Source organism: Eubalaena glacialis, chromosome 6 (genome assembly GCF_028564815.1).
Source record: "Eubalaena glacialis isolate mEubGla1 chromosome 6, mEubGla1.1.hap2.+ XY, whole genome shotgun sequence".
NCBI lineage: Eukaryota > Metazoa > Chordata > Mammalia > Artiodactyla > Balaenidae > Eubalaena > Eubalaena glacialis.
Genome location: NC_083721.1, coordinates 100,043,522 through 100,058,479, shown reverse-complemented (window position 1 = coordinate 100,058,479; position 14,958 = coordinate 100,043,522). Strand labels below are relative to the sequence as shown.

At 37.2% G+C, this 14,958-nt stretch overlaps 1 protein-coding gene across 1 annotated transcript in view; it reads right to left on the bottom strand.

The window, feature by feature from the left end:
- Positions 1–14,958, bottom strand: part of ZBBX (zinc finger B-box domain containing) — a 115,574-nt gene that overhangs the window by 29,814 nt on the left and 70,802 nt on the right. The window contains exon 10 of the mRNA XM_061193464.1: positions 8,488–8,608. Coding sequence (XP_061049447.1) covers positions 8,488–8,608 — 121 coding nt within the window. The remainder of the gene's footprint in view (positions 1–8,487; positions 8,609–14,958) is intronic.

Genomic DNA, 14,958 nt, shown 5'->3' with positions numbered 1-14,958 from the left:
ATTATGTAATTAACAATGAGGTCTGATGTGGCCTGTCTCACATACAAGGCAATGAAGCACAGGAATTCTTAGAGGTCTTGTGCATTTGGTTCCAAAGGATAGTCCCAAACAATGGGGAAGGGAGTCACTTTTTAACTGCCCTTAAACCGCACAGCTCTTCTAGATTATGCATGCTCATGGAGTCCCCATATAAAAGTCAGGGCCTTCTTAATAATATTAGCTGGTGACAATAATACAAAAAATGTACCAGGCTATGTTCTAAACAATTTGGGGTACTGAATCTTAACAGGAATATTAAATAGGCACTAATATTATCTAAGTTTGATGAGAAAATTAAAGCACAAAGAAGTAAACCAACTTGTTCAGTCATTCAAGTAGTAAATGCAGCAAAGACAATTTGAACTCAAGGAGTCTGCCTCCCTAAGCCCATGTTCTTAATCATTACTCTATATTGCCTCTCTCACAATTTGCAAAGGTACTAAAAATTTAATGATCTCCTGGCAAACTGTGACTATGTGCATTTCCCCAGTATATGTAATGTATATATCAGAACACTCCAAAATATTTATATATTATCCAGCTTTGAAGAGCATGTCATCTTACATCCATAATTTAATTAAATGATGGAAAATATTAAAGAGTAAAGGTCAAAGACAAACTGGCATCTGGCTACCAGAAACCTCTTTCCAGTTTGACATAGATAGACTGTACTAAAAATTCAATCACTGATACACATAAATGTACTAATATCCAGATACTCCTTCATGAAGTGAAAACTTACCTAATTTTAGGAGGAAAGCCCTGAACCAAAGACTTAGAGAGTCCAGTTAATAGAGCACTGGAGCTGAAGGGGTCCCTTAGATTATTTATTCCAAACTCAATGTTTTTCAGGTGATAAAATGTAGACCAAGAGAACTAAAGTGATTTGCCCATGAACAAACAACTAGTTAGTCAATAAACTAACTCTACATTCTGGATTGGGACCCTAGCACAATTGCATTGTTAAAAGATCATGCCACATAAATAAAAGATGACATATGCTTTAGAATAGGATTACCTCATCAGATTTTCCTCTTTTAAAATTTAAACAAATATATATTGAGCATTGACCAATTCATTTGGGGAAACCAAATTGACCAAATCATTCTTGTGATGAGTGGTTCTAACACTGTGAATCAGTGTTAGGCTGTTTGCATCAGAATCACCAGAGAAGATCTTTTTGAATGCAGAGTCTCATACCCATCCTTAAAAACACTGATTTTTAGGTCTGTCTGGGGCTGGGAGGAGAAATCAGCGTTCTAAAAACCTCCCCCCATGCTTCTGATGATCAGCTAGAACTGAGAAGTACATATAATAAAAAGAGTAGGGGAACTGGAGTAGAAATACCAGCTAATTTTTAATATCCACCCTTAAAATACTCTAAATCCAAATTGTATGATCTCTTTCATGAAACTTTCCTAGCATTTAAAAGATCCACTAGAAACAAAAGAGAAAATAAACCAGTGGGACTACATCAAACTAAAAAGCGTCTGCACAGCAAAGGAGACCATCAACAAAATGAGAAGACAGCCTACCAAATGAGAGAAGATATTTGCAAATCATATATTTAATAAGGAACTAATATCTAAGGTATATAAATCAACAACAAAAAACCCAAAGAACCCAATTAAAAATCGGCAGAGGATCTGAATAGACATTTTTCCAAAGAAGACACAGATGGCTAACAGGCACATGAAAAGATGTTCAACATCACTAATCATCAGGGAAATGCAAATGAAAACCACAATGAGATATCACCTCACACCTGCTAGAATGGCTATCATCACAAAGATAAGAAATAGCAAATGTTGGAGAAGATATGGAGAAAAGGGAACTTTATACACTGTTGGTGGGAATGTAATTTGGTGTAGCCGCTATGGAAAACAGTATGGAGATTCCTCAAAAAATTAAGAATAGAACTACCATATGATCTAGCTATTCCATTTCTGGGTATTTATCTGAAGAAAATGAAAATAAAAATTTGAAAAGATATATGTACCCCTTTGCAACTTTACTTACAGTAGCCAGGATATGGAAACAACCTAAGTGCCCAGCAACAGATGAATGGATAAAGATGTGGTTATACACACACACACACACACACACACACACACAAACACACACACACACACACCATGGAATACTACTTAGCTATAAGCAAACATAAAATCTTGACATTTGTGACAACATAGATAGACCTTGATAGTATAAGTGAAAAATGTCAGAGAAAGACAAATGATTTCACTCATAAGTGAAATATAAAAAAATCAAAAATAAACAAACAAAACAAAACAAAAACAAACACATTAATACAGAGAATAGATTAGTGGTTACCAGAGGGGAAGGGGAGTAGAACAGGGTGAAATGAGTAAAGGTGGTCAACTGTACAGTAACGAATGGAAACTAAACTTTTGGTCGTGAGCAGGTTGCAGTGTGAAATATAATCTGCACACATGAAACTTATATATATAATGTCATAAACCAATGTTATCTCAACTACAACAAAAAGAACCACTGGAGATATTAAGATTGCTATTAAGGTCTATCAACACTTATGTATTGGCAGGTAAAATACAAGAATCATTACTATCCAAATCAGAAAAGTGATATAAAAACAAAATGCAATAGAACATATATTTATAAGCCTGTTAAGCCTTTTATAAAATATGACAATTATAGGCAGAAATGAAGTCAGTCATTTAACAAAAGTGTTCTTCTTTTACTGTATAGGAAACTCAGTGTGAAGGGCCTTGAAAGGCAGCCACTAAAAACGATAAGTGACCTTGGGATTAATTTTATGTACTAATTCCTAAGCTAGAAAGAGGCAATTGACAGATATACACTACTAAGTTTCACACCTGAAAGACTGTTGTGGACATCATACTTTAAAAGAGATATAGACAACTTGGACAATAGTTACATAGGAATAACCAGAATAGTCTATGTATGAACTTAAAACCCTGCCACATAAACCACAATGGGATAAAACTACACACCTATTAAAACAACCATCAAAAGAAAAAATAACCTGAGAATACCAGGCACTGGCAAGGATGTGGAGCAACTAGAACTCTCACACATTGCAGAAAAAAATGCAAAACTATGCAGTCACTTTGGAAACAGTTTGGTAGTTTCTCATCAAGATAAACATATATTTACCATATAACTCAGCTATCCTGGTTCAGGTATTTACCCAAGGAATTAAAAACTTATATTCAAACAAAAACCTATATGCAAATGTTTATAATAGATTTAGTCATAATTGCCCAAAACTAGAAACCAGCAGGATGTTGTTTAACACATGAATGGATAAAATATATACCATGATGATGAAATACTACTCTACCATAAAAAGGAACAGACTTTGATTCACTCAAGAACATGGTTGAATCTTAAATGCATTTTGCTAAATGAAGGATGCAAAAAGCTACGTATTTTATGATTTAATTTACATGACATTCAGAAAAAGGCAAATGTATAAGGATGGAAACAGACCAATAGTTGCCATGGGTTGAGGAAAAAGGGTTGACTAAAAGAAGAGGAAGCATGAGGGATTATGGGGTGATGGAACTGTATTCTTCAGTACTGTGGTGAACACATGGCTCTAGGCATTGGCAAAAGCCCATAGAACGGTACACAAGTTTATTCAAATTTTAAAAAGTACTCAGGATATGGGCATACTCCAAAGAATGGTAGAACGACTCTAAAGGAGATGGGAAAGTAATGAGTGCCATGGCCTAAGCAACTTTGGAAAACAAGATTTTGACTGGATACTGTAGAAAGCACTATACACAGTGTACTCTAATTGGTAAATTTGTTTCTCACAGTGATATTAGTTAGCGATTCTGAAACTGCTTTACACATATATTAAGGATGATAAATTAATAAATATATTATAGATACTGAGAGCCAGGATTCTCACTGCAGGTGGAAGAAACCACAAATAAGCAAAGGGAGAATGTAAATGAACCATTTGATGTTGGTTTGGATGTATGAATATGAACTCATGTTTACTTTAATAGATATCCAGGTAGACAGGTACAGAAGTAAATTTAGTTGTGTGTGTATCCTGGGTTAGTATATATACATGTATCTCCTAGATGTTCTCTGAGAAAACCTAGGATCTGTGACTCCTGAGCAGCAAGGTGTACACCTAAGTTGAGATCTTGGTTTCTGAATAACAGTCTCCAGTAAAAGGAATCAGGTTTCCTTGGAAAAATGATTCTTGGGTTAGGACAGGAAAATGCATCTCAGGTGCTAGAAAAATAAAGAGATGTTCAACTCAAGCCAACCAACAAACAAAAAAGGGCAAGAACGTATTGAAAGGAGCAAGAAGTCAACCTGAAAGAGCTCTCAATGATCAAAGCAGGAACTTGAGTCAAAAAATAAATAACAATCGTATTGGATATTAATCCAAAATAAAATAAATATCCATGAGTCCACATAAATAAACAATTGAATAAATAAACCAAAGTGGGAAAAGAGATATTCTTCCTTGAAGAATTCCAATTAATAAATGTAGAAGGAATAGAGGAAATAGAAAATCCCCAACAGAGCAGCAGAGTAATAATTGATACAGGCAAAATCCACTGACAAATGCTACAATTAGTAGATGAAAGTTTAAAGAAAAACAGAATTTTGCATCATCTCAAAGTATCTCCCCTAAAATATTTATTACTATGATGTGATTAAGTCCCCCCCCATCCAATTCATATGTTGAAATTCTAACACTCAGTGTGATGGTATTAAGAGATGAGGCCTTTGGGAGGTGATTAGGTCATGAAGGCAGAGTCCCCACATGGGATTAGCACCTTTATAGAAGAGGCCCATGAGAGCCCTGTGAAGACACCATGAAAAGATTTCTCCTATGAACCAGGAAGCAGGCCATCACCAGACTCTGAATCTGCTGGTTTCTTGATCTGGGACTTCCTAACCGCAGGAACACTGAGAAATAAATGTTTGTTTTTTATAAGCTACCCAGTCTATGGTATTCTGTTATAACACCCCAAATGGACAAAGACAGAGATTGGTACCAGAAGTGGGGTGCTGCTATAAAATTCCTTAAAATGTGAAAGCAGCTTTGGAGCTGGCTAATTAGTAAAGGCTGGAAGAGGTCTGAAGTTCATGCTAGGAAAAGGCTACATTGCTATTAATAGACCTTTAAAGACAATTCTGGTAAGGGCTCAAAAAAAAAGAGAGAGCTGCAGAAAAAGCTTCAATAGTCTTAAAGAATACCAAAGTAATCCTGAATAGAATGTCAGTAGTAATATGGATGGTAAATGCCATTTTGATGAGGTATCAGATGGAAGTAAGGAACAAGTTATCATACAATGGAGGAAAGGCAATCCTTGCTAATAAAGTGGCAAAGAACTTAGCTGAATTGCATTCCTGTCCTAGTGTTTTATGGAAGGTAGAACTTGTGAGTAATGAAATTAGACATATGGCTGAGGCAATTTCTAAGCAAAGTGTTGGAGAGGCCTGGTTTCTCATGACTGCTCATAACAAAATGCAAGGAAGAGAGAAATGAATTAAAGACAATTAATCAAAAGAGAAGCAAAACTTAAAGATTTGGAACATTCTCAGCCTATTTATATTTATATTGAAAAGTATGACACAACCTATACAGGAGAGAATAGGAAGTATATGGCCAAAGGATCATCTCACAGGGAGATCAGTTAGCCATCTAAACAGAAGATATGACCTATTATCCAAGACAATGGAAGAATGATCCTGAAGGCAATTCAGAAATCATCAGGGCTATCTCTCCCATCACAGAGAGCCCCCATTAGAGCAACAGCCCAGTAAATCCCTGGGCTGCCCTTGTGACCCCAGACTAGAACAGCCACACAATTCAAGCCCAGGGGAGTCACAGGCATGTCACCGAGCTCAGAGCCATCTTAGGAATGGGGCCACTCAAAGCCACAGGGCAGAGCCAACCAGAGCCTCGGGGGCCCAGCCCCTGCCAGGCAAAGCTCGGGGCAGAACTGCTGCCTCAGTGTGTCCAGAAGTGGGGCTTCTATCCCAGTGGGCCCGGACAGCAGAGGATACTCTCAAGATTTAAGGTCTAATAGCATTTGCCCCGTTAGGTTTCAGACTTGCTCAGGACCTGTTACTTCTTTTTTATTTCCAATTTCTCCCTTTTAGAATGGGAATATCTATCCTATGCCTGTCCCACTTTTGTATTTTGGAAGCACAGAACATGTTTGATTTCATACGTTCACAGTTAGAGAGCAGTTTGTCTCAGAATGAATCATACATTGAATCTCACCCATATCTGATTTAGATGATACTTAGATAAGACTTTAGAATTAAGACTTTAGAGTTTTGAGTTGATGATGGAAGGAGTTAAGACTTTTGGGGCTACTGGATAGAATGAACATATTTTGTATGTGAGCAGGACATAAACTGGTGGAGGGCAAGGAGCAGAAAGTTCTCTTCTGAATGTTTGTGTCCCCACAAAATTCATATGTTGAAATTCTAACCTCCCAGGTGATGGTATTAGGTGGTGAGCCTTTGGGAGGTGACTAGGTCAAGAGGGTAGCACCCCCATGAATGGGATTAGTCTCTCCCCAAGAGAGACCTCTCGCCCCTTCTGCCCCGTGAGGACACAGTGAGAAGACAGCCCTCTATGAACCAGGAAGCTGGGTCTCTCCAGTCACCAAGTCTGCTGGCACCTTGGTCTTGGACTTCCCACCCTTAAGAACTGTGAAAAATAAATGTGTGTTGTTTATAAGCCACCCAGTCTATGGTATTCTGACAGCTTGAACAGACCACAATGTTAATTATGAAAGGAAAAGAGTGGTTTTGCAGCAGGGAACCTTGGTGAGTACCACGTTAACCATGTGTTCAAGGTTAACATCCTAGTGATGAGATCTACTGATAGTATGATTGGGTGATATCATGCACTGAGAAGGGTACATCCTCTCTGTGGCATTCTTCCTCAAAATGTACAACCTCAATCTAATTATGAAAAAACACCAGATAGACCCACACTTAGTATATTCTATGAAATACCCAGCAGGTACTCATGTCCAGGTCATGAAGACAAGGGAAGACTGAGGAATTGCAATGGATAAGGAGATAGGACAAAACTGCAATGTGAGATCCTCAGTTGAATCCTGAAACAGAATAAGGATGTTAGTGAAAAAAACTGGTGAAATCCAAATAAAGTGTGTAGTTTAGTGAGTTATATTGTACTAATGTTAATTTCTTGGTGTTGATACCTGCACTATGACTATATAAGATGTTACCATTAGAAAAGCTGAATGAACGGCATGTGGAAATTCTTCATGTTGTTTTGCAACTCTTGATTGCATGTCGTATTTCAAAATTTAAAAAAAAAATTAAAAGAAAAGAAATCTGTCCATGAAAAACAGTTGAAGGGGTGTGGGGGCAGATGGTAACCTGTCAAACAGAAGCTTCAAGGAAGTCATGAGGGCTGCTTTTTAAAATAGGAAGGGATACCATGAAGAGGAGAAATTCAATTTGCTCAGTGTTGGTTTAATTGGTAGAATTGGGACCAAGTTAGCAACTAGTCAGAAAAAATTACAGCTCACTAGGAGATATCATAGGAGGCAGAATGTTCCAAGGATGGAGTGGGCCGTCTCGGGAGACGGTTTTGTATGACTGGAAGTGAAGCAAGGGCTCGAAAACCATTCCTCAGGTACATTCTAGACAGGTTTTCTAACACCCTGCTCCTCAAAATGTGGTTCAGAGACTAGCATTATCCACGGCAGTATCACATGGGAGCTGTCAGAAATTCAGAAATGCAAAATCTCAGGCTCCACCTATACCTACTGAAGAAGAATCTGTATTTTGCCATAGTCTCTAGCTGATTCATAGGCACAATGAAGTGTGAGTAGCACCGCTATAGGGTAAACTGAGCCCATGGCCTTTAAAGGTACCTCCCAATGTGGTTCTTATATCATGGTAAAATTATGAATGACTCCAACATGTACTCAGTCATCATTTTGGTTTGATATTTAACTTTTAAACAACTTATGAAATGCTACATCTAATGATAAAGCCTTTGAATACTACTAATAAAACTATAAAATCAAAGGTCTGCTTAACTTAAAAGTAACTTTAAAAGTAACTTAAAAGTTTCTGAAGAGTACAGCCTCAAAAATGACCTCTTCAAAGTAAGCTTTCATTTATCACATTATTTTTGCTATTATTTTAAAATTCTATACCATATTTGTGCCTTGTTTCCCACATACACATTTCCATTTCTCAAGGCAAACCCTAAATCAATCACACATTACATATATAAATAGAATTAAAATTCTTATCAGAACGGTAGAAGCTTCACAGGGATTTAATATTGCTTTAAAATTATTTATGCAAATGTGAAGTGCATAAATAACACTGCTACAAAAAAGCATGTCACACAAGGAACGTAAATAGCTTTTACATTTCTTATTTATAATGCAAAAAATCAGAAAATACCTTCTGTGTTTTTTAAGCCATAATTTTTCCATGTAGGATAGACTGTCTTCTTTAAATTCAATCGTAAGTGGTTCTGTCCAAATTCTCAGATTAGTTTGTATTTCACATTCTTCCAATGAGTCTATAAAAATAAACATAATATGCATAATTAAGGTAACCTAGTCTACAAATTACCACATCTTCTCTCAGGATATAGAATTCACCATTTTTGAGGCAAATATGCTTTGATATTTGTCTGTATAATCAATAGTTCTAGGCTTAAATGATGCAAAAGTGTTAAATATTGGTGATTTATTCTATTACTGTATAGATAGTTTTCTTCAATAATTTATTGAAATGAAAAATATCTTATGATTCACAAGGTTTTTTAAAGCAACTAATTATTTTACACGATAAAGATAAATACAAATAGATTCATTATATATTCTATAAACGCACACACACATAAAGGTATGTGTTAGAGCCACTGACAATAATATTTACACATTATGGGAAACAGAAAATAACTAACTCAAAATGGCACCTGGAGGAGAGTGCCATTTTGGCACTTTCTGTCCTCATGGCACCAACTGTCCTCATGAATTTATATCTACATGGCAACTTACTTCCAGATGCTTAAGATGTTTCTGAAGTACTACTAAATTAAAACCACCATTCAAAGATATTTAAAACTGATGGAGATTTCTGGGAAAGAAAGCAGCATAAATACAGTTACTAGTCTCTCCACCCTCCTAGATATTAGCCCTCTCTCCATAACGACCACAACAGGAGGAAAAATGTGGGAGAAGGTAGAGAAGTAGTAAAGAGGGAAACAACTATTTTTTTATAGACTGAAACTAGAGAATAATCCCAAGCTCATAATGCAGCCTTTAATAAATCGCTTTTAGAAACAGCCAAATGCCAGCAATAGAAATAAACCAAAAGAATGTAAGTCATCCACTCATATTCTTCCCAAAGTGTAGAGCAGTGTTGAAGAAAGCAACTGGAGGATGTTCTGAGAACCACCATCAGAACGCATGAACTGAAAGAGTAGGAGTCAAGGACAAGGGCAAGTCATAGAAAAAAGGAGAGCCCTCTGCTGTGAGTCCTCCTTTTCATAAGAAAACAAAATATTTCCCGGCAGGGAAGCTGAAAGAGAAAAAAAATGAGGACTCACTTTTTTTTCTGTCCAGATCATGGAGAAGAGTCACTTGTGGCTTGAGAGATAATCCCCAAGTCTAGAAGGGTGATGAGGAGGAAGGAGATGAAGCAGCTGACCTGTGACTCACTCTTCTCCCATCACCAATGGCACATTCCCAGGAAATAAAGATGGCAGGTGGCCTGGGTTAACTTGCTTGTGAATATGCTAATAACTAGACTTTCTGGCAAACAGATTAATGATATTTTCTAGAAAGAGAGTCTTTAGCTATGTAATGCATTCAGCAGGATAAGCTTTGTTTCAAATTGCTTACAGAAAACAAATCTAGAACACATGGATTCATGAGTCATGTCTCCCTGAACAATGCCACACAAGCTATGGAACTAAGGTTTTGGTTTGCTCCCTTGTTTAATGGTTCCCTAGCTACCTTTTGTGTGAAGTTGTGTAAGATGTCCCATTGTTCATATTGAAGGGATGATGGGTATTTTCCTTAATAGACAATGCTTTTAAAAGTCTTAAGGTAAATTTGCCCAAGGTGTTTAAGGAACAGCCAGGAGGCCAGTGTGGCTGAAACAGAACAAGCCAGGGAGAGAGTAATAGGAAGTGAGATCACAGAGATAGGGACTTCAGATTACATTGAACCTTCTAGGCCATTGTAAGTATTTGCCTTTCACACTGAAGGAAATGAAATTTTACAGTTCACTAAAACGTAATCAAGTTAGAAATCAATAACAGAAATAACTAGAACACTTGATAATTCAAAGCTAATGGCCAAGAAACAGAGGAAAACATACTCAGTGTCATTTGTAATGAGGTACACAAATGAAATATACAATTTCATCTCTATCAGACCAGCAAAAATTTTTAAAAACTGACAGGTAAAGTGTTGGTGATAATGGGAAGCAGCCAAACCATTTATATACCGCAGAGAGGAGTATAAACTAACACAAATACTTTGGTAAAAAAATTCAGGTTTACCTAGTATAGTTAAAGACACAGACACCCTATGACCCAGCTATTCTGCTCCCAGGAAGAGACACCTAGAAATGTGTACACATGTGTATTAGGAGACCTGTGCAAGAATATTCAAAACAGCAGTGTTTGCTGGGTAGGGTTAAGGGAATAAGTGATGTTGAAGCACTCAGAAACTAAAAATAATGGAAAGCTGTTACCAACCCTAGGCTTGAGAGGACAAAGTAGGAGAAATTTGTAAGAAGTCTTTGAAAGCAAGGGCTGTGGATGAAAGGTCATGTAAGTGCTGCTCTGTAACATAAGTAGAGAATGCAGTCACTGCAAAATCTCAGCACATCAAGGAGAGGAAAAGTAAGTACCTCTACCTCTTTCTTACCCCAAATGGGAATCAACCTAAACAAACATCAATATTTAAACAGGTAAACAGTGATGTAGTCATATAAAGAAGACTTTTAAGCATAAGACTCTTAAGCAGGGAAAATGAATGAAATACAACTATGCACACCTTTATGGGTAAATCTCAGTAAATTATGTTGAACAAGTTAAACAGGTTGAAAAAGAGTACATATACTAGTTTTCCATTTACACAATGTTTAAATACATGCAAATTTAACAATATATTGTTTAGAGATACACACATGCAGTAAACTGCAAGGAAATCAAGGGAATGAAAAAACACAAATCCAGGCTAGTGATAATCACTTAGAGGGGAGGGAAAAGGAAGAGAACAGGTTCTTATTGTTTTGTTTTTCTCCATAAGGTATATAAATTTTATAAATGTTCTTTTTATCTACTTAATATCTTAGGGAAAGGAAAATAGTTACAAACACATACATACAATATACACGCACATAAACAATCACATTTATAATACTCTGAGGCAAAATAAAATCACATATTATATCAACAGAAGTCCTCATCTTAATGATTTCTCCATGGCAACCACACTGTTGGCCTCATTTCTTTACTTAAAAACACTGTCCTCCATGGGTTTTTATGATAATACACTTTACCAACTTTCCTCCTATATCTATGCCACTCTTTGTCTTGTTTGTAGCCTTGTCTTTCCAAGCCACTAAATGTAATTCCTCTCTAGCTTGTTGTGCTACAACCTTGCTCTCTGAGGTCCAGCCGTGCACATCTACCTTCAGTTCCATTAACACAATATGCTCTCTTCATCATGGAGCCTCTGTACATTCTAATTTGTCTCCACTCTCCAACTCATTTTCTAGACTTCAACTTGAACCTTGGCTTCTTAGAAATCCCTTTTTAATTATCTGTATCAGTCAGGGTCCTGACAGGAAAGAAAAAACTCAAAGGGGTAATTTGAAGAAGATCAAATGAAGGGACTAATTTATAATCATGTTAAGGTTAAGGGAACAAGTGATGTTGAAGCACTCAGAGACTAAAAATAGTGGAGAGCTGTTACCAACCCTAGGCTTGAGAGGACAAAGTAAGGCAAGTGTTGTAAGTAGTCATGGAAAGTAATGGCTGTGGATGAAAGGTCATCTGAGTGGAGCTAATGATATATGCAGACAAAGCAGTAACTGCAAAATCTCAGCACATAAAGGAGAGGGAGAGTGAATACCTCTACCTCTCTTCTCACCCTTCAATGTGCTGCTAGTGTCTCCAACTGGTCAAACCCAACCAGAAGCCAGAGAACAAGGGAGTTCACGTGATGCAGCCTCTAAAGATCTAAACCTCTAGGGGCACAGAGTAGGGCAGAAATGGGAAAGAACGGATCTGGAGAGACAGAGTCTACTTAGTTTGCATCTAAGCATCCATTTGTCTGTCTGTCTCTTCCTCTGAAAACAAAACAAAACAAAACAAAACAAAACTAACTCATGTCTGAAGCACAGGGAACACAAAGTTCTAGAGCCACTATGTATCACAGGGAGATTTCAATTTAGTGATACTCCCAACTAAATTTAAATGTTAGATACCAGTAGTACGTGTCATATTAGGTATCAGGAAAAAGAGAGGAGAAAAAAAAAAAACAATTACTCAATATAAAACATAGCTGCCATGGTTCTTCATTTTGTAGCTGGTTTTGAAGCCTACCTTGATTTGTTTACCATAGCTTCCTTCTCTCATCACCCATTCTGTTTACCTTACTGTCTGCCAACCCCTTTTACCTGGTAGAGGACTAAAATCTTTCTCAAAAGATTCAAGACCATAGAAGCCTTCTTTTCATTGGGTTGCCACATTTTTCCAATGAACATTATTACTGGACACAGAAAAATTAAGTATGCCACTGAATGGTTTGCAGATGAAGTCTATCTTTTCTTTATTGTATGATAACAATCTAATTGTTCCTTCATACTTGTGCTCAAACAACATGGTCGGTACAGTGACCCTTCCTGACTATTAACTCAGTGCTGATGAGCCCCAAATGGCAGTGGGTAGTCTCAGCTTCCTGTTTAATGGAAGTTTTGCTGGAGTTTCATGTAATATAGAGCCCCTTGTAGGAAAAGCACCCCAAACTCACAAGATGTTGTTTCTCAGCTGGAACCCATACTGAACCTCCAGCAGGCCATTCCACAAAACTATCAAGCTAGCTGGATAGTGCTGCACATGGTAAGATGAGTGAATTCCATGAGTATGAGCCTATTCCTATACCTTTTTCATAATAAAATGAGTGTCTTGATCTAAGACACTCATTGTGTAAGACACCACAGTGACAAATAAAGCTTCTGCTGGCAGATACACTACAGGAAGAGAAGGCAAATCCTCTTCTGAAATATGTAGCTTTTCCCATGAAGACAAATTACTGCCCTACCCATGATGGAAAGGGTCCAATATAATCATTCTGTAACCGATACTCCCTGTTCACAAAATCCACTTAGCATCATGCCATCAATCTAATGGGCAAGCATTATCTTCTGTGCAATAGCAAGACAATCAAGGTTCTTTGGGACTATATAATGCTAGAAAGCTGGAGAGTTAATGTAGGTCTGAAGCAAGACTGTGAAGGTATACTGTAACCTCTGCCATATGTTATCAAACTATCTCTGGTTATATTTATTAATAGAAATAGAAAAGAATACATTTGATATGTCAAGGAGCAGTAAACTATAGCTCTTGGGCCAAATCTGGTCCACTGCTTTTGTATGGCTTTCAAGCTAAGAATGGTTTCTACATATTCTAATGGTTGAAAAAAAATCAAAAGAAGGATAATATATTGTGACATGTGAAAATTATGTAAAATTCAAATTTGTATCCATAAACAAGGTTTTATTAGAAAATAGTCACACTCGTTTGTTTATATATTGTCTTTCATGATACAGTGGCAGAGTTGTATGGCCCTTCTGAATGGCCCTCAAAGCTTAAAATATTTACTACCTGTCACTTTACAGAAAAATCAACCCCTAGGCTAGGTCAATAGCTGTCTCCCTCCTCCAACCATGGAGAATGTGTTGGTTTTCTCCAGCAAAGACACTACATCCAGAAAAGCAACTGTGACCTGTATCATCATCATCGGATCAAGTTTACTCTAATCTGTAGTCATTTTCCAAGATCACTGGCTTTTGTACCAAATAAGTAAGTTAAATGGAAATATAATAAAAAGCAGTATTCCTGCATCTTTCAGGTCTTTGATGTTGGCATTAATCTTTGCAATCCCCAGGTATTGCTTCTGGCATGGTATTTTATTAGCATGGACACTGGCAAGGGAGGGAGACAGTTCTAGGGTCTTCTACTTACATACTACCATAACAACCTTCATTCCACAGGTCAGACCATCAATATAGGCATTATTCCTGTTACTAAGTATATGCGTTCCCAAGAATCAAGACTGGGAAAATAACCACATAATGGTCCCACAGTCCCAATGCACTATGAGACAGAATAAAGACAAGAGTCTATCTATCATTCCACTTCCATAAATCTCTAAGACTGACTGGTGGATTATGGTGGTACTTAGGGTCTCCAGGGTCTCTAACTGTCAGTTCAGACCCAGAATCTAATAACCCCTCTGAAGGTCTGGGCATTGCCTTTCCTCAGTGCATGTTTATCCTGGTAAATAGCCATAAGTTCTGTAGTGAAAGCTTAGAGGAAGATTCATAGTGTACCCTGTGACCTGCAAAAGGACTCAGCCTCTACCTCAAGGGGCTTCAGATTTGTGGTCTGGCTTAGCGCTGAGAACTTTATAATAAACTCTGAATCCCCAATATGGTAGCTCAAGTTGGGTCTCTGTGCATCAGGATGGAAATTTTCTACTCAGATAGGAAAAACAGGAGTCTATACAAACTTTTTCATTCTCATGTACTCCAATTAGTACCACAGATCTCTGTGAATTGAAACAATCTAATTACTAGTCTTCCTTGCCCCTTATTTTGGTAATTTTTCCACTATAACTTTGA